This window comes from Nerophis ophidion, linkage group LG03, assembly GCF_033978795.1.
Source record: "Nerophis ophidion isolate RoL-2023_Sa linkage group LG03, RoL_Noph_v1.0, whole genome shotgun sequence".
Lineage (NCBI taxonomy): Eukaryota > Metazoa > Chordata > Actinopteri > Syngnathiformes > Syngnathidae > Nerophis > Nerophis ophidion.
In genome coordinates, this window is record NC_084613.1 from 41,185,450 (window position 1) to 41,210,342 (window position 24,893).

The 24,893-nt window shown below is 40.1% G+C and overlaps 1 protein-coding gene across 5 annotated transcripts in view; it reads left to right on the forward strand.

The window, feature by feature from the left end:
- Nucleotides 1-24,893, forward strand: part of tdrd9 (tudor domain containing 9) — a 116,916-nt gene that overhangs the window by 33,158 nt on the left and 58,865 nt on the right. For 4 of the 5 annotated variants that reach the window (XM_061895204.1, XM_061895207.1, XM_061895205.1 and 1 more), the window contains exon 4: nt 14,636-14,857. In XM_061895204.1, coding sequence (XP_061751188.1) covers nt 14,636-14,857 — 222 coding nt within the window. Of the gene's footprint in view, nt 1-14,635; nt 14,858-24,893 lie in introns of those variants that run through there. The other variant, XM_061895209.1, reaches the window with a different exon arrangement.

Sequence of the window (24,893 nt, forward strand, 5' to 3'; positions counted from 1 at the left end):
CGCTGCTCCTTGGCGAGGCGCGGCACACTGCCAGTCCGTCATCACGGTAAATACCAAGGTTCAGGTTGAGGCTAGCAAGCTGGGAGAGGATGGAACTCCCAACGAGTTCACACGTTTCTGCTCCGTCAAAACTCCCCATAGTAACGTCAAATGTTGAATTGTTTTTTTTTTTTTCCATGGTTTACTGTTGCTTATGAGTATGGAGTTCTTTGCGTGGATGATGATGTTTCTTTCGTTGCCTGTGATTGAGTAGTAGTCCGAGACGAAGTTTAGTGCTTGGGTCAGGAAGTCTTGCGTGATGGAAGGGTAAAATTCTTCGATGTCGAAGGAGATAAAGTTGTGTTGTTGTTTGTCTTGGATGTTGTTAAACCATTTGATTACTGCTGCTGTATTTCTCCATTGGTTGAGTGGTGTTTTGTCCTTGATTTTTGTGTTGATTCTGTCCAGGATTATTTTGCTGATTTTTCCTTTTTCAGATTTAGTTGGGTTTATTAGTCGGCATGTTGGGTTATTTGCGAAGTTGGGTTTGTTGTCCTTCAATGTGATGAAGGCTTCTTTGTTGGCTGTGGCGTCCACCCTGTCCTCAATATCCAGTTCGGTTGCGATCCGGTTGTTTTCCAGGTGGATGTTCTGTAAAGTGTTGGGTTGCGCTTTTTTGTATGATTTGGTGATGCTTTTGTCCAGTAAAGTGTTATGTTCTGGTATGTCCATTCTGTAGAAGTTTGTGGTTTTATCGGCGGCCATGATGAGGTTGCTTACTTTCTTGATGCGCTCCGTGTCATTTTTCAGCTTGGTGAGGAATGGGTTGCGGGCTGGCTTAAATTTGACTGATTGTATCATTTTGAGCGTGTCGTTCTCAAAGTCCTTTAATTCCTTATATATATATATATATATATATATATATATATATATATATATATATATATATATATATATATATATATATATATATATATATATATATATCTATATCTATATATATATATATCTATATCTGAAATCCAAAAGACTTTAATTAACTGTGTATTATTGACTGTTTTGCTCAAAAAATTGGATGTAATAAAAGATTGCATAACTACTTAAAGTATTATCTTATCAGTCAATTGCACTCAACATAAGTAAATTGAAAAATGTACATTTAATACATGTGATTGGTATTGTTGTTGGCCGATCTCCTGCATAATTGGAATCAGCAGCATAAAACTCTGATCGGAGCATCACTTATCTTAACATCTCATCACTAAAGTGTTACACATGGAAAAGTATCTTTTTTTACGACAGGGTATTAAAGTCAAGAGGTCAGATTTTGAGGAATTAATGTATTCTCTTTAGCACAGTTGAACATCTTTAAATTGATGGCCCTTCAGACTAGCTGACTCATAACAACATAAGTGGTTATACACATTATTGAAACCAAAATAGCCAGTGTTTGCACATTTACTTGTGACATTGGCCTAAGAGCTAAAGAGAATTGACAGCAATTAAGTTGTTTAACATGCGGCAGTTTGTTGACATTTTTCCTACGTTTGTGCATACTTATATTTTGATTAGTTTGTTCTATAATTTGTATTCTTATCTAACAGAGATTCAGTGGCAATTTGATGTATGTCTTGACTACATTTCCCCGAAAGCTTAAAATGATTTTATTTTGAAGCTCACTTTGCTTTACTTTGAACAGTAAGTCACTGTGCTCCTTTTAAGGATGTTTTTGTTTCATGCTGCTTAGCAAGGCTACATAATTATTAGGAAGGTCCCGATACAACTTTTTCACTTCCGATACGATACTGATATTGTAGCCTTGAGTATTGGCCGATACCGGTATCAATACGATACGATATGGGCACGAATCATACATATATTTATTCCTTATTTTGTTGTGTGGAATGTTAGAAAAGGCTTGATAAAGTGATGTTACTGTTACTGATGGTGTCGTGTTAAAACAGAAAACAATAGTCAGCAAGAGTAGGTATAGGAAAAACTGACCCATTTATTATTAACCAATTGGTTACATCAATTTTAACCTTCAACATAAGAGTATTACCTCAACAAATCCAATAAAAACAAAATGTTATATTTATAGTGCAAAATAGCCACTAATACCAACATAATTATACAATTGAATAGAATAAATTAGAAGACCCTGAAAAATAACCTAAATAAATCCAATCCAAAAAAAACAAAAAACGTTTTAAAGTGCAAACAATTGTTGGAAACAACTGTGGCCAGGGAAATAAACAACACAATATTGTCCACTGTCTAACTGCTCTAAGTTAAGAGTTCACAGCTCCAGTTTCACTGGCTGACTTTGCCCAAAACAATGTAGTAATTACTCTTAGTCTTCACTGAAGAATAGTGTAAACACAATAAACATATCACTCTAATAACAAGAGCATAAAACAAATAATAATCAGTCAGTGCTGACTACCCTTACTACTCCTCCTCCTCCTTCTCCACTTTCTGCAGTCCGAGCAGAATTTGGAGATTTTTTTTTAAGAAGATAAGCATTTCGGCATGCTTTGCTGTCAGCCTGCTCTGTGCTCCTCAATGATAATTGACGCTGTGCTGAAGAGCCTTTCACTGCGGCAATACACTTTCTAACCTCTTCTTGCATCTGGGGTATAGTTTTGTCTACAATTTAGTGGCGGCTAGGAATAAAGTAGCGAGGTTCGAGGTGCTCCATTAAGCGTTTAAACCCGACATTACTCACCACCGACAGGGGCTGGTCATCAAGCACAATAAACTGGGCTATCTTTTTTGTTATGGCCATTGCATTTTTCCTGTCACGTGGTAGTTTGTCACGTCTTGAAAAGCTTTCGGCCAGCGTGGGTTGCTGAAGCGAGCCAGAGGTTTGTTGCTTTGCCTTGCTGTTCTCGCGAAAATCCTCATGTTCTTTTTTGTGGTGTTTTTTAAAAATGTGTGATGAGGTTGCTTGTATTGAACCTTGCCGGTTCTGTCCCTGCACGGGACACTTGCGCCTGACAAATTTAGCGGCAACGTCTTTGTCCGAGTTTACGTTAAAATACTTCTACACAGCCGACATTACTGCACTTAGCTGCAAGCACACGCGTTGTCATTGTGATCACGTGCATGCTGGATCAGAGACGCTCTTCTTCCGCGGCCGGCACCAACGTGTTGGAGTGTGATCAAACCAGTCACCTAATATAGAAGTCCTGCAGCGGTAAATGGACAGGTTATATCGGAGCGCTTATATCAGAGTTTTTAGATTCAGTCCGATAAAATCCGATATTCACTTTTTTGGGTAATATCGGACGGATTTCCGATATCAATATCTGATCGGGACATCCCTAATAATTATTCATATTTTAATCATAATTACTACTTTGGCTGCCAAGATTAAATGAGGGTGATCGTATACAATGATGTTTAAAAAACAGGCTCCTCTTCATATCTAGCAAACTATTTACATAACCGTGCCAGTAAGAACAGCCTTGTGAAGAGCAAGCCTGTCCACGCCATGAGCACAAAACTTCATCACCACACCAAATTTAAGAATTAATATTAACACTAACATTAATTGTGGCTTTTAGCGGCTACAAATGTTTTTACCATAGTGGAATGTAAAAAAAGGGTCTGAATTATCTTATCCACATTAAGTGTCTTTGACTCTTTTTGCAGCGACGCTGGCCCGTTGGCATCACGCAGTGCAACTTGTTAACATATTGCAGCTAACACGGTCAAAATAATCACAAAACCAAATGCCACCACATCAATGTGGTAATAGTTCAGTTTAAACATTTGGAACCAGATGAGCCTATAAACACCGTGAAGCCAGTTTGCCAAATGGGTGCCACGACAACAAACCTGCACGCCCACTTGAAACACAACCACTCGACAGTCCGCAGTCACTTTGCACTCACTTTGTGTACAAGCCGGGTCAGTGTAAACAAAACAGTGTAAAATGGTGTGTGCTCACAGAAAATGTGGTTAAATACATCATGAAAGACATGCTGCCATTTAATACTGTTATAAAACAATCATTTAAAAAAAACTGATGTCATGTTGCCATGTCGGTGTTCCTCACTTGAAATCGGCCAAACTTAATTTTGTTTTGCACATGACCCATACTTGCCAACACTCCCGGATTTTCCGGGAGACTCCCGAAAATCAGCGCCTCTCCTGAAAATCTCCCAGGACAAATTTTCTCCCGAAAATCTCCCGAATGTCAGGCGGAGCTGGAAGCCACGACCCCTCCAGCTCCATGCGGACCTGAGTGACGTTTCAACAGCCTGTTTTCACGTCCGCTTTTCCACATTATAAACTGTGTGTCTTCCCAATGACATAGCTGTAGAATGATCAAGGGCGAGTTCTTGGTTTCTTATGTGGGTTTATTGTTAGGAAATTTCATTAACGTTTTCGTCTACCGTAAAGCAGTTCTTCTGCCGTAAACAGCAATGCTGTGACTCTTAAACTGGACAATACTGCCATCTACTGTACATAGAATAGAATGTACTTTATTGAGACCTGGGGGAAATTCAGCACCACAGTTCGCTCACAATAACCAATGATAATAATAAGTAATATATATAATATATTATATATATATTATATAATATATATATATATATATATATATATATATTATATAATATATGAATAATATAAATATATTCTACATTTAATTGCAGTCAACGAATGCATTATATACATTATACAGTCTGATGGCTGTCTGTATGAAGGACCTCTTGTGTTGTTCCGTGTTACATTTTGGGAGTCTGAGCCTTCCACTAAACGTGCTCATTCTCTCCGCAAGGTCCGAGTGTAGTGGGTGGGAGGTGTTGTCCATAATGGCTAGGAGTTTTGCTAGTCTTCTTCTCTCATACACTACCGCCAGAGAGTCTAGCTGTGCATGCATATGGTTAGAAAAATAGTGACCGAGAATATGGACAATTTAACCCTTAACTCAACAATGAGTAGATGAGTGTTATGTGCGTGTATATGTGTAAATAAATGAACACTGAAATTCAAGTATTTTATTTATTTATATAGAAAAAAAAATATATATAGCTAGAATTCACTAAAAGTCAAGTATTTCTTATACATATATATATATATATATATATATATATATAATATATATATATATAAGAAATACTTGACTTTTATATATATATATATTGACTTTTATATATATATATATATATATATACTTATATATATATATATATATATATATATATATATATATATATATATATATATATATATATGCCACGACCCCACCACTCCCCCCACCTCCCAAAATCAGAGGTCTCAAGGTTGGACCTGTTAATACGTTTGTTTAAACTGTAATGTTTATATTGTTACTTTGTGCTTTTGTTTAAGAAAGTCTGAACTTGATTGAAAGTTAAGTAATGTATAACTCTACCTCTGCATAAATGTTAAATATTGAAGTGCAATTTTGCCAATACTTAATTTTGGTATTCAATTTGTTATGTTTGTGATCTGAACCCGAGTGGTGTTTTGTTATTGGATTTCTGTGCTCGTCACAGTTTGTCCATAACAAACACCATGTTCAAACATAAGGGTGTCCATATGTGCACTTGGCACCAGGACACCCTAGGCCGCAGTTCCATGATCGACTTTGTAGTTGTGTCATCGGATTTGCGGCCTCATGTTTTCGACACTCGGGTAAAGAGAGGGGCGGAGCTTTCTACCGATCACCACCTGGTGGTGAGTTGGCTGCGATGGTGGGGGAGGATGCCGGACAGACCTGGCAGGCCCAAACGCATTGTGAGGGTTTGCTGGGAACGTCTGGCAGAGTCTCCTGTCAGAGAAAGTTTCAATTCCCACCTCCGGAGGAACTTTGAACATGTCACGAGGGAGGTGCTGGACATTGAGTCCGAGTGGACCATGTTCCGCACCTCTATTGTCGAGGCGGCTGATCGGAGCTGTGCCCGCTAGGTAGTTGGTGCCTGTCGTGGCGGTAATCCTAGAACCCGCTGGTGGACACCAGCGGTGAGGGATGCCGTCAAGCTGAAGAAGGAGTCCTACCGGGTTCTTTTGGCTCATAGGACTCCAGAGGCAGTGGACAGGTACCGACAGGCCAAGCGGTGTGCAGCTTCAGCGGTCACAGAGACAAAAACTCGGACATGGGAAGAGTTTGGGGAAGCCATGGAAAATGACTTCCGGACAGGCTTCGAAGCGATTCTGGACCACCATCCGCCGCCTCAGGAAGGGGAAGCAGCGCACTGTCAACACCGTGTATGGTGCGGATGGTGTTCTGCTGACCTCAACTGCGGATGTTGTGGATAGGTGGAAGGAATACTTTGAAGACCTCCTCAATCCCACCAACACGTCTTCCTATGAGGAAGCAGTGCCTGGGGAATCTGTGGTGGACTCTCCTATTTCTGGGGCTGAGGTTGCTGAGGTAGTTAAAAAGCTCCTCGGTGGTAGGCCCCAGGGGTGGATGAGATGCGCCCGGAGTTCCTTAAGGCTCTGGATGCTGTGGGGCTGTCTTGGTTGACAAGACTCTGCAGCATCGCGTGGACATCGGGGGCGGTACCTCTGGATTGGCAGACCAGGGTGGTGGTCCCTCTCTTTAAGAAGGGGGACCGGAGGGTGTGTTCCAACTATCGTGGGATCACACTCCTCAGCCTTCCCGGTAAGGTTTATTCAGGTGTACTGGAGAGGAGGCTACGCCGGATAGTCGAACCTCGGATTCAGGAGGAACAGTGTGGTTTTCGTCCTGGTCGTGGAACTGTGGACCAGCTCTATACTCTCGGCAGGGTTCTTGAGGGTGCATGGGAGTTTGCCCAACCAGTCTACATGTGCTTTGTGGACTTGGAGAAGGCATTCGACCGTGTCCCTCGGGGATTCCTGTGGGGAGTGCTCAGAGAGTATGGGGTATCGGACTGTTTTATTATGGCAGTCCGATCCCTGTACGATCAGTGTCAGAGCTTGGTCCGCATTGCTGGCAGTAAGTCGGACACGTTTCCAGTGAGGGTTGGACTCCGCCAAGGTTGCCCTTTGTCACCGATTCTGTTCATAACTTTTATGGACAGAATTTCTAGGCGCAGTCAAGGCATTGAGGGGTTCCGGTTTGGTGGCCGCGGGATTAGGTCTCTGCTTTTTGCAGACAATGTGGTCCTGTTGGCTTCATCTGGCCGGGATCTTCAGCTCTCACTGGATCGGTTCGCAGCCGAGTGTGAAGCGGCCGGAATGAGAATCAGCACCTCCAAATCAGAGTCCATGGTTCTCTCCCGGAAAAGGGTGGAGTGCCATCTCCGGGTTGGGGAGGAGACCCTGCCCCAAGTGGAGGAGTTCAAGTACCTAGGAGTCTTGTTCACGAGTGGGGGAAGAGTGGATCGTGAGATCGACAGGCGGATCGGTGCGGCGTCTTCAGTAGTGCGGACGTTGTACCGATCTGTTGTGGTGAAGAAGGAGCTGAGCCGGAAGGCAAAGCTCTCAATTTACCGGTCGATCTACGTTCCCATCCTCACCTATGGTCATGAGCTTTGGGTCATGACAGAAAGGATAAGATCAAGGGTACAAGCGGCCGAAATGAGTTTCCTCCGCCGTGTGGCGGGGCTCTTCCTTAGAGATAGGGTGAGAAGCTCTGTCATCCGGGAGGAACTCAAAGTAAAGCCGCTGCTCCTCCACATCGAGAGGAGCCAGATGAGGTGGTTCGGGCATCTGGTCAGGATGCCACCCGAACGCCTCCCGAGGGAGGTGTTTAGGGCACGTCCAACCGGTAGGAGGCCACGGGGAAGACCCAGGACACGTTGGGAAGACTATGTCTCTCGGCTGGCCTGGGAACGCCTCGGGATCCCCCGGGAAGAGCTAGACGAAGTGGCTGGGGAGAGGGAAGTCTGGGCTTCCCTGCTTAGGCTGCTGCCCCCGCGACCCGACCTCGGATAAGCGGAAGAAGATGGATGGATGGATGGATGTTTGTGTATATTTGATCCTTCACCCCACCCCCTTCTTAAGATATTGGTTGGTAAAAGTGTATTTTATTGCTTTTGGTTGTAACTTTTATTCAAGTGCAAAATTTTGCAAGCCAAATACATTTTATTTATTGTTTGGTTTATTTAACTTGATTTAATTTTTTTCATCCCAATTACAGAGTTAAAATACAAGAGAAATAAAAGTTTATTGCTTTTGAAAAGATATACATGCCTTATTATTTATTACATCATTGGTTAATTTGGTTTGATAAAAATAAATAAATAAATAAAATATAATTTATCGGCAATAATTTGTAGGTTAATATATCTTCAAAAGTATTATTGGCCAAGGCCATGTCTCGGCTTGCGTTTAATACCACACTCCTTTTATTAGTTGGTGACTGGTGTGGACAATATTGGAGACTAGAGCTGCACGATTAACTGAAATTAGAATCGACATCGAGGTTTTAATTAGGGCGATTAAGAACTGCAAAAGGCTGATTTTTTTTCTTCTTCTATTTTTTCCCCGTCGCTGTTGAATGGCATTTAAGTGACAGACATGTTGGCCAATCAGAATTATAGAGCTTTGCGTTTTAGTCTCTCGCTTAAAACAGGAAGAAAAACATCTTACTTTGTGCTTCCCTCTCAACACCTGAGCATGTTTAACACCGGAAATAGCTGAACAGAGTGACCCCTCTTTTCAGTCATTAACAATCATCGTCTTAGCCTGAAACGAAAGGGGGCGGTATAGCTCGGTTGGTAGAGCGGCCATGCCAGCAACTTTAGGGTTGCAGGTTCGATCCCCGCTTCCGCCATCCTAGTCCCTGCCGTTGTGTCCTTGGGCAAGACACTCTACCTACCTGCTCCCAGTGCCACCCACACTGGTTTAAATGTAAAAATTAGATATTGGGTTTCACTATGTAAAGCTCTTTGAGTCACTAGAGAAATAGCGCTAAACAAATATAATTCACTTCACTTCTCAGTACAGAGAGCCTCGCGACTCGCTGGTGAGAAATGCTTTAAACCAAGACGTATTTGGGGGAAACAGACTATGAAGCCAACCGTCCCGTTGTGGGAATTTTTCAGCTTCAAGTCTTAACGGCGATATGAGCCCATCGATACGGACAATTGAGAAAAAATGTTGTCGCGACCACATAATAGCAATAAAAAAAACAAAGTCCGACCTAATTTTTACATTCCGCAAAAAAAATGCACTTTAAGATGTTTCATATCTCTAGGTTACATTTTTGCTTACAGAAATGAGTAAATTGTTCTTGGTTATTCATTTAGAACAACAAAATTATTTACCTTCCAATGACAGTACAGTGGTAAACAATTATTTTTAAATGGTTACTTGCATTGTTACATATTACATTACAAGCACTGTACAGTTTTAACTGAATATTTCTTCAGTTAAAGAGCATGATGTTGACAAGAGCTCTGTTTTTCTGCATAAAGCCAAATATTTGTGAAAGTAAATTATTGCATATTCTGTGTGGTACTTTAAGACAAGAATGTTGATTGACAGTCTAAAAGTAAAAAACACAATTAGGTTTTTCCTCAAACTCTTACAGCCCTAATGGAGAAAGACTGATTTGTCTCACCCAAAAATTATATTGTGGTATAGTTCAGTTGATAGAGTGGCCATGCCAGCAACTTGAGGGTTCCAGGTTCGATCCCTGCTTCTACCAATGTGTCCCTGGGCAAGACACTTTACTCACCTGCTCCCAGTGCCACCCACACTGGTTTAAAAATGTAAATTAGATATTGGGTTCCACAATGTAAAGTGGTTTGAGTCACTAGAGAAAAGCGCTATATAAATATGATATACTTCCCAAAAATATGTAGATATTTTAATTTTGAAAGCGCAACACAGCACAGTTTAACTTGTAGCTCCTTCACTCACCTGCTCTGAATCTAATGTGTTTTGTTCATGAAGAAACATGCATTGGCGTTATGTAAAACAATGTGTAGGGAACATTAACTCAACTTGTTTAACGTCTGACCGTTTGTTGACTGGGATTGTCACTCGTTATTTCATTGCTAACTTTCTGTGTTCCCAATAACAGCAACAATAGCTAAAATGTTCCGTGATCTTATTGATTTGAATGCAGGCTGTTAAGTGACAGCATATTGACTTCTCAGTGAGGCACAAAGCTTGTGTAATAGATGTGAAAGCAATCAGTCATCTATTTTTGTTGGGCAGACTGTTGCACTGAACCGCGTGGTAATGTTGGAGAGGAATAAAGTTTGTTTACTAGACGTTATCTTCATCATGTTTTTGTAAATGATTAATGTTTTTTTTCATTAGAAAGTTATTTTAAAAAGGTTCAAGTGATATATTGTGTGAACATTTAGTAGGGCTGGACGATTATGGCAAAAATAATAATCATGTTTATTTTGATTGATTTTGTAATCACTATTATTTACACAATAATTCATCTATTTAAAGAAAATTATATTTATTGTTCCACCAAACTCAACTTTTGATATTGTTTAAAAACAAGGATATGAATGGCTGGGGAGAGGGAAGTCTGGGCTTCCCTGCTTAGGCTGCTGCCACAGCGACCCGACCTCGGATAAGCAGAAGAAGATGGATGGATGGATGGATGGATATGAATTAGCAACAAATACATCACAACAAGTAAAATAATAGCAGTAAAAAATAATTTAAATAGCAATATACAAAAAACAAAATAGTTTTTCCGTTTTGTTTGTTGGGCAGCATGGGGTTAGTGCATTTGCCTCACAATACGAAGGTCCTGAGTAGTCCTGAGTTCAAACGCGGGCTCGGGATCTTTCTGTGTGGAGTTTGCATGTTCTTCCCGTGACTGCGTGGGTTCCCTCCAGATACTTCGGCTTCCTCCCACTTCCAAAGACATAGACCTGTGGATAGGTTGATTGGCAACACTAAATTAGCCCTAATGTGTAAATGTGAGTGTGAATGTTGTGTTGGCCCTGTGATGAAATGACGACTTGTCCAGGGTGTACCCGAATGCAGCTGATATAGGCTCCAGCGACTCCGAAACGGACAAACTGTCGAAAGTGGATGGATGGATGGACCTTATACACTTATTTTACAACAAGAGTGTGGTTTCTGTGTCAAATAAAATTTAATAAAATGTTGTTTGAATGCAAAAATCTTTACATTTTATTGGTGCATAATCATACATCTTTGGACAATTTTGACCAATATTTTAGGTTTTGTAAGTGCATCAATAACTGCTTTAAGTAGATAATGCTTGTGCAAGGTACTTTTTTTGAAAACTTTATTTTGTTTGTGCTGTCAGACCGCATGTGGCGCCGTGCTATTGTGGTGAAGGTGGGGAAGCGTGTTTTGCTGTTGTCCTCAGCTCAACAATGACTAAAGAGACAACTTTCTTGAGGCTGTTAAAAAGAAGAGAGCACTTTTCAAGTTGTGACCACTGTTTGTAGATTGATGTTACATCGATGTCGTATAGTCGCTGTTTCAAGTGACCGTCTCAACGTTGTTTAGTCCAGCACATGGCGGTGGTGCGTGTCGGGGATGAATGAGTGTACCGGAAATGTTATTTTCCCATGCAAATGTTTGTTCTCCTTAAATTGGCAGCATTTTACTTACATTAAAGTCAATTTCCCTGATATTATTTCGCATTTATTACCCAATTATGTGACTCCGTCCGCGGTTACATATATGTGGAAAACGTATGTCTTTTTTTGATGGGTTTAGGGATTTTTGATTGGGGATACTAGCATTGTGTCAAAAGTAGCAACAATGGTGAGATCCCTACGTTCTAGTAAACGTGCTCTACATTTCACTCATTAACTCCTCCTCCATTTCTCTGTCACAATCTCCGGAATTTTACATGTACATTGCGCGGCCCATCAATCGTTTTTGTTTTGATTATTATATTTTCATAATATTAAGAATCGATGTTCGAAATTGGAATTTGATGAATTGTCCAGCCCCAATCTATAGTAAATTCCTTTACGACATCACTTCTTAAAGTCTTTATGGATCTCCATTCATCCATTTCCGACCGCTTGTCCCGTTCGGGGTCTGTTGGTCTCCTTGCAGTCTCACTAACTTCTAACTATCGTGCTAAATAGTGTTTAGAAAAATGGAAATGGAAAAAATAGAGCTTAAGGCATCGTGTAATTAGAAAAAGTCGACCTCACTCTAATAATGAACAAAAACACATATTTGTCTTTAAATATACGGATAATGTGTCTTCAGCTTTTTATTAGACTATATGATTACAAATTTCATGATGGCATCTCGTTTACACCCCCAAACACTGTTTTATTTAACATAATGAATAATAGTAATTAATCGTGATTTCAATATTGATTGTTTTGCCCATAATCGTGCAGCCCTACTGCTCAGCGAATTAATAAGATTTTTCCGGATCGAAAGATTCCCCTTTCGATTCTGCTTAACGATTCGGTTCCTTAATGCTTCTCCTATTAATTTTTATTTGGGAAAAAAAAGGGTGGATTAGCACCAATTTTTTTTTTAGTGTACAGGTAACATGACCTTACAAAGAGGTCTCAAGAGGCACAAACTTTAGAATTGTTAATCATGTGCAAATTACAACACAATGTAACATTTAGTAGCATGTAGCGTTGCAAAGGGGTGGAAAGATTCCGGTAATTTTACGGAAACTTTCCAGGAATTTACCACAGGAAGTTAAGCTCGGGAAGTTGGGAAATATTGACCATTTTTTGATTATTCAAAGTTGGACACCGTCCATGCAAATTAATAGGAATCAATGGGGAATTCCAATAATGATATGGTTGGGGTTAAATGTCTCCACACATCAGATGGTGTACGTGGCATTATTCTGTTTGTATTTATTTATTCTTGTTAAACACTAATGCAATGCCACACACAGATATATATAGTCAGCTAAACAATTGTATTAGTCTTTAAAAATATTTTACCGATGGACAAATGAATAGAAATAGGCTTGATGAATAAATGAATACTCAATCAGCACGCTAAATCAAACTATAACATGACAACAGAATGGCTAGCAGAACAGAAGGCAGAGGAAACCACACATTTTGATTTAGTATTTGCTTTTTGAACTTTACAGATCGCAAAAAAGGTAAATTCGGATCGCCAACGTTAGTATAAATGACTATTTAGCATCACGGCTAATAGAGAAATGTTTTTGGTTCATTATGAGACTGTAGTGGTACATAAACCTAGCTAGCTAGGGATATTGGCCCAAAAATCATTTAACAAGTGCAGGCACATCTGGCTAGCTTGAGTGGAAGTCTGCTTGAGTAGTGTACAGCAATTGAACCTCTATTTAACTTAAAAACCATAGATCAAATATATTTACCCCAGTAATATCGTCTAAAATTACCTGACTGGATGACGTCCTTGGGCTCAAATACTAGTGTGTAGCATGCTGGGAATTATCTGCACATGTGATGGAGGAATGCACATTGCAGTGTTGAAATTCTACTGAATTTGCATTAAATCAGGTTGCTTTAGCTAATAATCATGCTGCAAGGTCTAGCATGTTTCATTCAATGTTTATTCCCATTAATTTCCCATTAATTCCCATATATTCCCATTAAGTCCCATGGAAAGTTTCCAGTTTTGAATGTTCCTGGAATTTTGCAACCCTAGTAGCATGTGATATTAAATTATTACATGCAAAGTGAGATATGTCAAACCTTTTATTGGTTAAAATTTGGATGAATATGGCTTACAGTTAATGAAAACTTTGAATTAAAAATCTCAGAAAATGTAAAGTTTAAAAAAAACTGTAAACCATGATAATCAAAATTATAACAAAGGCTTGCATGTAATAATTTAATATTACAGATTGGTTTCACATTTGAAGTCAATTGCTGACATGAATGTACTTTTACACCATATTCTAATTTTATGAGTTTCACCTGTATAATATGACTTGGAGAAAATCTGGTTGCAGGAAAACATGGAAATTTTCTCTGACTACAATTCAACATTCACCAACCCAAAATGCAATGACATTCGTCTAACGGCGGACGTGAACTGGGGCTGTGCCCGCCTCGGAGGCAGTCAGAATATGTCTCTCGCCATGCTCATATAAATGAAAATGCATTCATTTAATTTTAACATATAATATTGCTAAAATAAGAAGAGGCGTTAATTAAGATCTGTTGTATTCAGATGACGTGATAGTGTTACCGCTGCTTGAATTAAAACGGAGCGGTTAAACACGACTTTCATTTACAATTATTGCATGCTGTGTGTTCAAATGTTTCAGCATATTGCTTGCATGGCCTTCTTGATAAATTAGCAGCCTTGTAATTATTACAAGTAGCGCTGTTGCAGTCTTTTCTTGTAAAATGTAGTCAGCTGTAGAGCGTTTGTTGCGATCGGGCTCCACCATTTTGAGATCAGACGTACGTAACTGCATTCACACCCGGAAGGATCGATAAGAGAACCGTTTAAATAAATGGCAAGCGATTCCAAGGAATTGACACACTGGTTATTAAAAATGCAGTTCCACGACGTCCGCTGAAGCTTGCTGTTTTTATTACACATAATGAACCAGGACTTGACGAGTTGGTTGATGACTCAACATTGACTGGTAAACAGATAAACAGCACTGACTTTTAACGAAATGTACATCTGCTCTGTATTATCTTTTTAAACATTTGACTTAAAGCTGAAGCTTAAACTTTGTTTGTGTGTGTGTGTGTGTGTGTGTGTGTGTGTGTGTGTGTGTGTGTGTGTGTCCTTCCAGCTGATTTCTCTCATAGAAAACAACTCTGTCGTCATAATTCGAGGAGCCACAGGTAGCGGCAAGACCACCCAGCTGCCACAGTACATTCTGGACCACTACAGTGAGAAAAATGCCTCGTGCAACATTGTGGTCACGCAACCACGCAGAATTGGTGCTACAAGTATTGCTCGATGGGTTGCTACTCAGAGGAAGTGTACCCTCGGTAGTCTGGTTGGATATCAGGTTGGTTCAACATTTAAATTATAACAGTCAAACGATTCAAATATTTAATTGCGAATAATCGCTTTGTTTGTAATTATTAAGACAAACATTTAGTAGTTTTATTAAGATTATTTTTGAACAAATCATTTTTTAAGTTTTCAACACTATCAACATGAGATGGGTCAGTTTTTTTGCTTTATGCAAATATTTTTTAAATGTTTTTTTTAAACTGCTCAGCAAAAATTCTGAACTAACTACTAATCTAAATTAGTGAATCTCACCCCTCAAAATGCAATCACTCCAGTTACAGGAGATGCAAATACTGTCGGGTATACAAAATCCGCCATGACACCTTTTGGGATTCTTTCTGCATCAGCGGGAAGCCGGTGGGTGGAATTTGCTCCATTGAGGACTTGACTCACAGCAGTCTTCATTTTGACAGCAGTTTTTATTTTAGTTTTTGTCAGTTTTTTTTTTTTACAAAAATGTAGTTGTTATGGTGACATTTTAGTCATTAAAATTGTTTTAGTTTTGGTCTTGTTTTATTCAACTAAATTTCTCAACATTTTAGTCGACTACAATTACAGTAAATTTCGTCTTGTAAAAAGGATAATGCATCTTTGAAGTTGCCTAGAAACCACTTTTGTTAAGGCTATTGTAGAGCATCTCAAAAACTAAATTCACAACAAAACCTTCACTCAATGAATATATGAATACATTTCACACTAACCTAACTGTATTATTATTTAAGATGAGAGTAAGCATTTTTTCTAAATGTTGAATATTTTTCTTCATCCATCCATTTTCTACCGCTTATGACTTAAAGGCCTACTGAAATTAGATTTTCTTATTCAAACGGGGATAGCAGGTCCATTCTGTGTGTCATACTTGATCAATTCGCGATATTGCCATATTTTTGCTGAAAGGTTTTAGTAGAGAACATCGACGATAAAGTTCGTAACTTTTGGTAGCTAATAAAAAAGCCTTGCCTGTACTGGAAGTAGCAGACGATGTGCGCGTGACTTAACCGGTTGTGGAGCTCCTCACATCCTCACATTGTCTACCATCGTAGCCACCAGCAGCGAGAGCGATTCGGACCGAGAAAGCAACGATTTCCCCATTAATTGGAGCGAGGATAAAAGATTTGTGGATGAGGATAGTGAGAGTGAAGGACTAGAGAAAAAAAAAACGCGAGGGCAGTGGGAGCGATTCAGATATTAGACACATTTACTAGGATAATTCTTGAAAATCCCTTATCTGCTTATTGTGGTACTAGTGTTTTAGTGAGATTATATGGTACCTGAAAGTCGGAGGGGTGTGGTGACCGCCAGTGTCTCCGGTGGGAGGAGGTAAGAGAATCCGCAGCTGCAGGAGTACGCGAGCTCCGCTCATGTCTACGGTAAGAGCAGACTTATTACCACAATTTTCTCACCGAAACATGCTGGCTGACATGTGATCGGGAACCAAGTTTGCTTGACCGCTCTGTTCCATAGTAAAGCTTCACCTTCGGGAATGTAAACAAGGAAAGACCGGCTGTGTTTGTGTTGCTAAAGACAGCTGCAATACACCGCTTCCCACCTACATCTTTCTTCTTTGACTTCTCCATTATTAATTGAACAAATTGCATAAGATTCAGCAACACAGATGTCCAGAATACTGTGTAATTATGCGATTAAAGCAGCTGACTTTTAGCCGTAATCGGTGCTGGAAGAACATGTCCGCTACAACCGGTGACGTCACGAGCACGCGTCATCATACGCGTCATCATTCCGCGGCTTTTTCAACACAATACTTCGCGGGAAATTTTAAATTGCAATTTAGTAAACTAAACCAGCCGTATTGGCATGTGTTGCAATGTTAAGATTTCATCCTTGATATATAAACTATCAGACTGCGTGGTTGGTACTAGTGGGTTTCAGTAGGCCTTTAATGGTCATATGAAGTAACAAATTAGTTTTATCCTACAAAACCAGTGAAGTTGGCACGTTGTGTAAATCGTAAAAAAAAAATGAATTCAATGATTAGCTAATCCTTTTCAACTTATTGTCAATTGAATACACTGCAAAGACAAGATATTTAATGTTGAAACTGAGAAAATTAATTTTATTTGCAAATAATCATTAACTTACAATTAAACGGCAGCAACACATTGCAAAAAAGTTGGTAAAGAGGCATGTTTACCACTGCGTTACATGGCCTTTCCTTTTATTAACACTCAGTAAATGTTTGGGAACTAAGGAGACCAATTCTTGTAGCTTTTCAGGTGGAATTCTTTCCCACTCTTGCTTGATGTACAGCTTAAGTGTTTGTATTGTACGCTTCATAATGCACCACGTATTTTTAATGGGAGACAGGTTTGGACTACAGGCAGGCCAGTCTAGTACCCGCACTCTTTTACTACAAAGCCACGCTGTTGTAACATGTGCAGAATGTGGCTTGGCATTGTCTTGCTGAAGTAAGAAGGGGTGAAAAAACACTTTGCTTAGATGGTAACATATTTTGCTCCAAAACCTGTGTCATAAATGGTGCCTTCACAGATGTGTAAGTTACCCATGCTTTGGGCACTAATACGCCGAACAGTCTGAACGGTTCTTTTCCTCTTTCGTCCAGAGGACACGACGTGCACAGTTTCCAAAAACAATTTGAAATATGGTCTCGTCAGACCACAAAACACTTTTCCACTTTCCATCACTCCATCTTAGATGAGCTCGGGCCCAGCAAAGCCGGCGGCGTTTCTAGGTGTTGTTGATAAAAGGCTTTCGCTTTGCATATTAGAGTTTTAACTTGCACTTACAGATGTAGCGACGAACTGTAGTTACTGACAGTGGTTTTCTCAGGTGTTCCTGAGCCCATGTGGTGATATCCTTTACACACTGCTGTCTGTTTTTAATGTACCGTATTTTTCGGACTATAAGTCGACGTTTTTTTCATAGTTTGGCCGTGGGTGCGACGTATACTTCGGAGCGACTTATGTTTGACATTATTAACACATTACCGTAAAATATCAAATATTATTTATCTAACTTGCGTGAGCGACGAAGAAAATGTCCGCAATCATCACACACACGTCAGCAATAGTCACTCACATGTTAACCAATAAGAATTCGGCGGGGTGGGTCATGGCGGAAGTGCATTGTGGGTCATGATATGCTAACTGCTATATGCTATATGCTACTGCAGGAGCTATTAAAATGGATCAGTTCAACATTGGCGGTAATTTATAAAAACTGAGAAAGACTGAACTAAAATGGCACCGAAAAGGAAATCATATACTGCAGATTACAAGCTGGACGTAGTGAAATATGCTGCAGAGAACAGCAATCGAGCAGCAGAAAGAAGGGGCGCATACCAGAGGCGACCTAGAGGAAGAAGATCTCATCGGATTTAACGATCAGGAGTGACAGATTGTTTGGTAAACGTATAGCATGTTCTATATGTTATAGTTATTTGAATGACTCTTGCCATGATGTGTTGCGTTAACATACCAGGCACGTTCTCAATTGGTTATTTGTGCGTCATATGGCGTACACTTATTCAGCCTATTGTTCACTATTTATTTATTTATTTAAAATTTTCTTTCAAATGTCTATTCTTGGTGTTGGGTTTTATCAAATAAATTTCTCCAAAAACATGCGACTTATACTCCAGTGCGACATACAGTATATATGTTCTATACCTTCTTTATTTTGCATTTTCGGCCGGTGCGACGTGTACTCGGGGGCGACTTATAGTCCGAAAAATACGGTAGTACCACCTGGGGGATCGGAGGTCACAGGCATTCAATGTTGATTTTCGGCCTTGCCGCTTATGTTCAGTGATTTTTCCAGATCCTCTGAACATTTAGATATTATAGACTGTAGATGGTAAAATCCCTAAATTCCTTGCAATAGCTCGTTGAGAAATGTTCTTAAACTGTTCGACAATTTGCTCAAGCATTTGTTCACAAAGTGGTGACTTTCGCCCCATCCTCGTTTGTGAATGATTGACCCGCCTTCCGCCCGAATGCAACTGAGATAGGCTCCAGGACCCCCCGTGACCCCAAAAGGGACAAGCGATAGAAAATTGATGGATGTATGACCATTTCATGAAAGCTGCTTTTATACCCAATCATGGCACCCACCTGTTCCCAATACGCCTGTTCGGCTCTGGGATTTTCCAAATAAGTGTTTGATGAGCATTCCACAACTTTCTCAGTCTGTTTTGCCCCTTGTGCCAGTTTTTTCGAAACATGTTGCAGGCATCAAATTCCAAATGAGCTAACATTTGCAAAAACATAAAAAAACCTTTACCAGTTCGAATGTTAAATATCTTCTTTGCAGTGTATTCAATTGAATATATGTTGAAAATGATTTGCAAATTATTATCTTTTTTTATTTACAATTTACACAATGTGCCAACTTAACTGTTTTTTTCTTTTTGTATATTGTGTGCACAATTGCGTCTTGGCCACTGTCCTGTTTAAATACAGCAGTCATAGTTATAAATCTAGAATGTGTATACAGTATATACTCATTTTTTATTTTTTTTTGTGTGTGTGTCAGCTTAAAAAAATGACATTTGCTATTTTGAGTTGTCAAGTTGCGTAATTTGTAGCTGAACAGTGTGCTAAGGAGATCTTGTGTGGACTGTACAGGTATCGTGTTTTTTAAATGGGTGGGCATGCTCACCTGCAACCTCTTCAACAAAAATAGTGGTTGAGTAAATGGTCTTGCTCCTGCTCTACCTTCTTTAATAGTCAGTCATTCAGTACATTATGAGTAATTTCAAAATATTGGCTTCGGCCTACTACTTACTGTTCCATAGTTGTCCGGATAGCCAACTAGCTGGATACAGCGCTTTTATTTGGTCGTAATTTTCATAGACATGTATAGACATCTCATTGAATGCTGGGGCGCAGGACATTTACCCGCCATCTTTAAACAGTCATCTGCTCCTTCAAGCAGCAGAAAGAACAAGGAAGAATACAATGCCAGGGCATTGTGCTGCATATTCTTGCTGCACAAATCGACAGACTGTGGGAATCGAGTCACGGGGGATTACTTTTCACAAGTAAGACTGAACATTACAATTGTTTATATTTTGTGAATCGAAGATTATTGTGCTGTATTTATGCCCACAAGTGAAATTGTTGCCAGCTAGCTATACGCTTAGCTATTGTATGTTTAGTGCCAGTTCTCCCAATACTGACACTTCGTTAGTCACTGAGATTCCAACTGACACAATAATGCTAATGTAGATATAAACAAAATATTGTTGATATAACCTCGAACAGCTATCTTTTTTCCAGAATTTACATTTAATTAACAAATAGTAAGCTAGCTGTCATGTTTGAATATACAATTACTTGAAAATATTAACTGAACATTCGACTGTACAATAGTTTGTAATTAAGCTAATTTGGCTGTTGATGTAATCACACTTGTAGCAGCTTTGCTTCATTATTAACCCATTTGCATAAAAATATGAAATTTGTTGAATAAATGTTAAACAGACTTTTATTAAATCCCACATGAAAGAAGTGTCAAAGCATGTTTGCTGAAATGATGCCCATTTCAATGTTTTTCACTCTTCTATTTGTGTTGTCGTGTATTGCAGGTCGTAGATATACGTATTACAAAACATCAATGTTATGCAAGTGTCAGAAGGATGGTTAAGTAGGTTTGTATAATTATCTCCTTTACATTACTTTAAACGGTTTTGTTCTTGTTGGATTGATCTTGCATTCAGTGTATGTGGCACCTATTTGCTTGTATTTTTCTGACCTCACGTCCCACCCAATAAGTATGCGTGGTGGTCAAGCTCGCTCTCTTCTTAATAGATAATCAATCAATCAATCAATGTTTACTTATATAGCCCTAAATCACTAGTGTCTCAAAGGGCTGCACAAACCACAACACAAACCAATACGACATCCTCGGTAAGCCCACATAGAACCTTGGAGAGGAGGAAAGCAATGGATGTGGAGCGGGTCTAACATGATACTGTGAAAGTTCAATCCATAATGGATCCAACACAGTCGCAAGAGTCCAGTCCAAAGCGGATCCAATAAAGCAGCGAGAGCCCCGTTCACAGCGGAGCCAGCAGGAAAACATCCCAAGCGGAGGCGGATCAGCAGCGCAGAGATGTCCCCAGCCGATACACGGGCAAGCAGTACATGGCCACCGGATCGGACCGGACCCCCTCCACAAGGGAGAGTGGGACATAGGAGAAAAAGAAAAGAAACGGCAGATCAACTGGTCTAAAAATGGAGTCTATTTAAAGGCTAGAGTATACAAATGAGTTTTAAGGTGAGACTTAAATGCTTCTAAGGAGGTGGCATCTCGAACTTTTACCGGGAGGGCATTCCAGAGTACTGGAGCCCGAAATGAAAACGCTCTATAGCCCGCAGACTTTTTTTGGGCTTTGGGAATCACTAATAAGCCGGAGTCCTTTGAACGCAGATTTCTTGCCGGGACATATGGTACAATAAATCGTCAAGATAGGATGGAGCTAGACCGTGTAATATTTTATACGTAGGTAGTAAAACCTTAAAGTCACATCTTAAGTGCACAGGAAGCCAGTGCAGGTGAGCCAGTACAGGCGTAATGTGATCAAACTTTTTTGTTCTTGTCAAAAGTCTAGCAGCCGCATTTTGTACCAACTGTAATCTTTTAATGCAAGACATGGGGGGACCCGAAAATAATACGTTACAGTAATCGAGGCGAGACGTAACAAACGCATGGATAATGATCTCAGCGTCTTTAGTGGACAGAATGGAGCGAATTTTAGCGATATTACGGGGATGAAAGAAGGCCGTTTTAGTAACGCTTTTAATGTGTGACTCAAAGGAGAGAGTTGGGTCAAAGATAACACCCAGATTCTTTACCGAGTCACCTTGTTTAATTGTTTGGTTGTCAAATGTTAGAGTTGTATAATTAAATAGAGGTCGGTGTCTAGCAGGACCGATAATCAGCATTTCCGTTTTTTTGGCGTTGAGTTGCAAAAAGTTAGCGGACATCCATTGTTTATTTCATTAAGACACGCCTCCAGCTGACTACAATCCGGCGTGTTGGTCAGCTTTAGGGGCATGTAGAGTTGGGTGTCATCAGCATAACAGTGAAAGCTAACACCGTATTTGCGTATGATGTCACCTAGCGGCAGCATGTAGATGCTGAAGAGTGCAGGGCCAAAGACCGAACCCTGGGGAACTCCACACGTTACCTTAACGTAGTCCGAGGTCACATTGTTATGGCAAACGCACTGCATCCTATCAGTAAGATAAGAGTTAAACCAAGACAGGGCTAAGTCTGACATACCAATTCGTGTTTTGATACGTTCTAATAAAATATTATGATCGACGGTATCGAAAGCAGCGCTAAGATCGAGGAGCAGCAACATAGATGACGCATCAGAATCCATCGTTAGCAATAGATCATTAGTTATTTTTGCGAGGGCTGTTTCCGTGGAGTGATTTGCCCTGAAACCGGATTGAAAGGTTTCACATAGATTGTTAGACGCTAAGTGTTCATTTAACTGCTCCGCAACAATTTTTTCGAGGATTTTTGAAATAAAGGGAAAGTGAGACGCCGGTCGGTAGTTTACCATGAGGTCAGGATCGAGGTTAGGTCTTTTAAGAAGAGGATGAATAACCGCTTTTTTGAATGCTAGGGGAACAGTGCCCGAGGAAAGTGATAAGTTTATAATATTTAGCACTGATGGACCTAATAATACAAAGAGCTCCTTGATCAGTTTCCCAGGAAGTGGGTTAAGTAAACATGTTGTTTGTTTTATTCCATTTACACGTTGTAACAATTCCTCTGTTATTTCCTCAAAACGAGAGAAACTATTTTGGAGGGCAGTATCCGCCGTATATACAATCGTGTCAGTGTTAATAGAACCCAGTTGTAGCTGGGACGCATTGTCTTTAATCTCCTTTCTAATGACTTCAATTTTCTTGCTAAAGAATTGCATAAAGTCATCAGCTGAGTGGGTGGAGCTACTGGAAGGAGTCCCTTGTTGGGTTAGCGATGCTACCATACTAAACAAAAATTTAGGATCGTTTTTATTACGGTGGATGAGATTTGAGTAATATTTAGCTTTAGCTAAGGTAAGCATGCGTTTATAAGTTATTAAACTATCACTCCATGCTTGATGGTGCACCTCAAGTTTAGTCGTGCGCCATTTGCGTTCCAGCTTTCTACATAATAATTTCTGAGCTCTAGTTTCTTCTGTAAACCACGGGGTACGCTTTTTTGGAGCCTTTTTTAACTTTAGCGGTGCTATGTTATCAATGGTTTCGCGCAGGGCGTCGTTAATGTTGTTAATGAGGTTATCAATAGAGCCCACATACTTTGGGAATGGTGCCATTACCGAGGGCAGTAGGTCAGCAAGAGTTGTCGTTGTGGCTGTATTAATGTTGCGGCTTCCATAGCAGTTATTATTATTAGTAGTTTGACGAACATGCGTCTGAACCTCGAATTTTATAAGGTAATGATCGGACAATACTTTAGTATACGGGAGTATCGTAACTTTGGAAACGGTGATACCCCTGACAAGCACTAGGTCTATCGTATTACCGTTGCGATGCGTGGGTTCATTTATTATTTGTGTAAGACCACAGCTATCAATTATAGTCTGGAGCGCTACGCACGGTGGGTCCGATGGGGTATTCATATGGATATTAAAGTCCCCCATTATGATTATATTATCGGCGTGTGTCACTAGATCAGCAACGAACTCTGAGAATTCATTGATAAAGTCTGAATAGGGCCCTGGGCGGCGGTAGATAACAGCCAGGTGTAGAGGCAGCGGTGTGACAGAACTCATAGTAAGCACCTCAAACGATTTATATTTATTATTTATGTTAGGACTGAGGTTAAAGTTTTCGTTGTATATTAGTGCGACCCCCCAAACCCTTTTAAGAGGACGGGCAATATGCGCATGTGTAAAGTTAGGAGGACATGCCTCATTTAGCGCAAAAAAGTTGTTTGGTTTAAGCCAGGTTTCGCTGAGACCGATGACGTTAAGATTGTTGTCTCTGATGATCTCATTAACTAACAACGTTTTGGGAGACAATGATCTTATGTTTAAAAAACCTATATTATAGGTAGTGGGCTGTTTTAGGGAATTTTTGATCAAATTATCCGTAGTAGCAATATTAATAATGTTGTGTTTATTATGCCCAGTGCATTTAGTATAATTACGACCATATATACTTTTGGAATTTTCCGATTGTTTGTTTGTTGCTTTGATAAACTTTACGCATCATAGTTAGCCACCTCAGTAGAACACATGTCCATCTCTGAAACAATCAAAGCAGAAAAGACTTGTTCTAATTTAACTGAGTCCTTACCCAGACCAGTAGTCTCGCATCTTCCATTTAAATCCGGCTTCAGAATGGAGGGAAGTGGTGTTCTGTGGGGATTAGCCTTCTGCTTTGTTTTTAGCCCCGCTCGACATCCGCGTTTCCGATCACACCGCTGGCGTCTGCTCCGTAGACGGCCCCCGCTGCTACTCTACTCCCCTGCTTCACAGGCCGCTGGATGTAGCCGGCGAAGTATTCCCGTGCTAGTTAGCAGGTCTAGCAAGTACGCGTCTATCAGTCCAAAACGGCCCGATATGTCCACATCCAGAAGTGTCTGGCGGTCGTATGTGATCACGGAGTGACCACGATGTGAGCCAGCCATAAAGTTTATAATAGGCGCCATTTAGCCTTTCTTGAAGAAAAAATGCCCTATGCTTGTGTTATCTCAGGGCAGTCAATCAATCACAACTCAACTGTTTTTTTGTTTTTGTTTTGGAAGACGTTTCGCCTCTCATCCAAGTTGGCTTCATCAGTTCATGCTCAGACTTGGATTGGTCAGATCTAGTCTAGCGGCGGGTGCCAATACCTCAGTAGGCTTAATCAGTTTATGCTCATAGACTTTGATTGGTCAGGTCCCAGATTACAATGATCTGGATGAATGAAAACACCCTCACACATGCTTGTGCTGTTTTTGGTTGTATGAATCTTTTAAATCGCTAAAGAGATAAACTTTTCTTCAGAGTTCCTTGAGAGGTAATCAAGGGTGCAAGATTT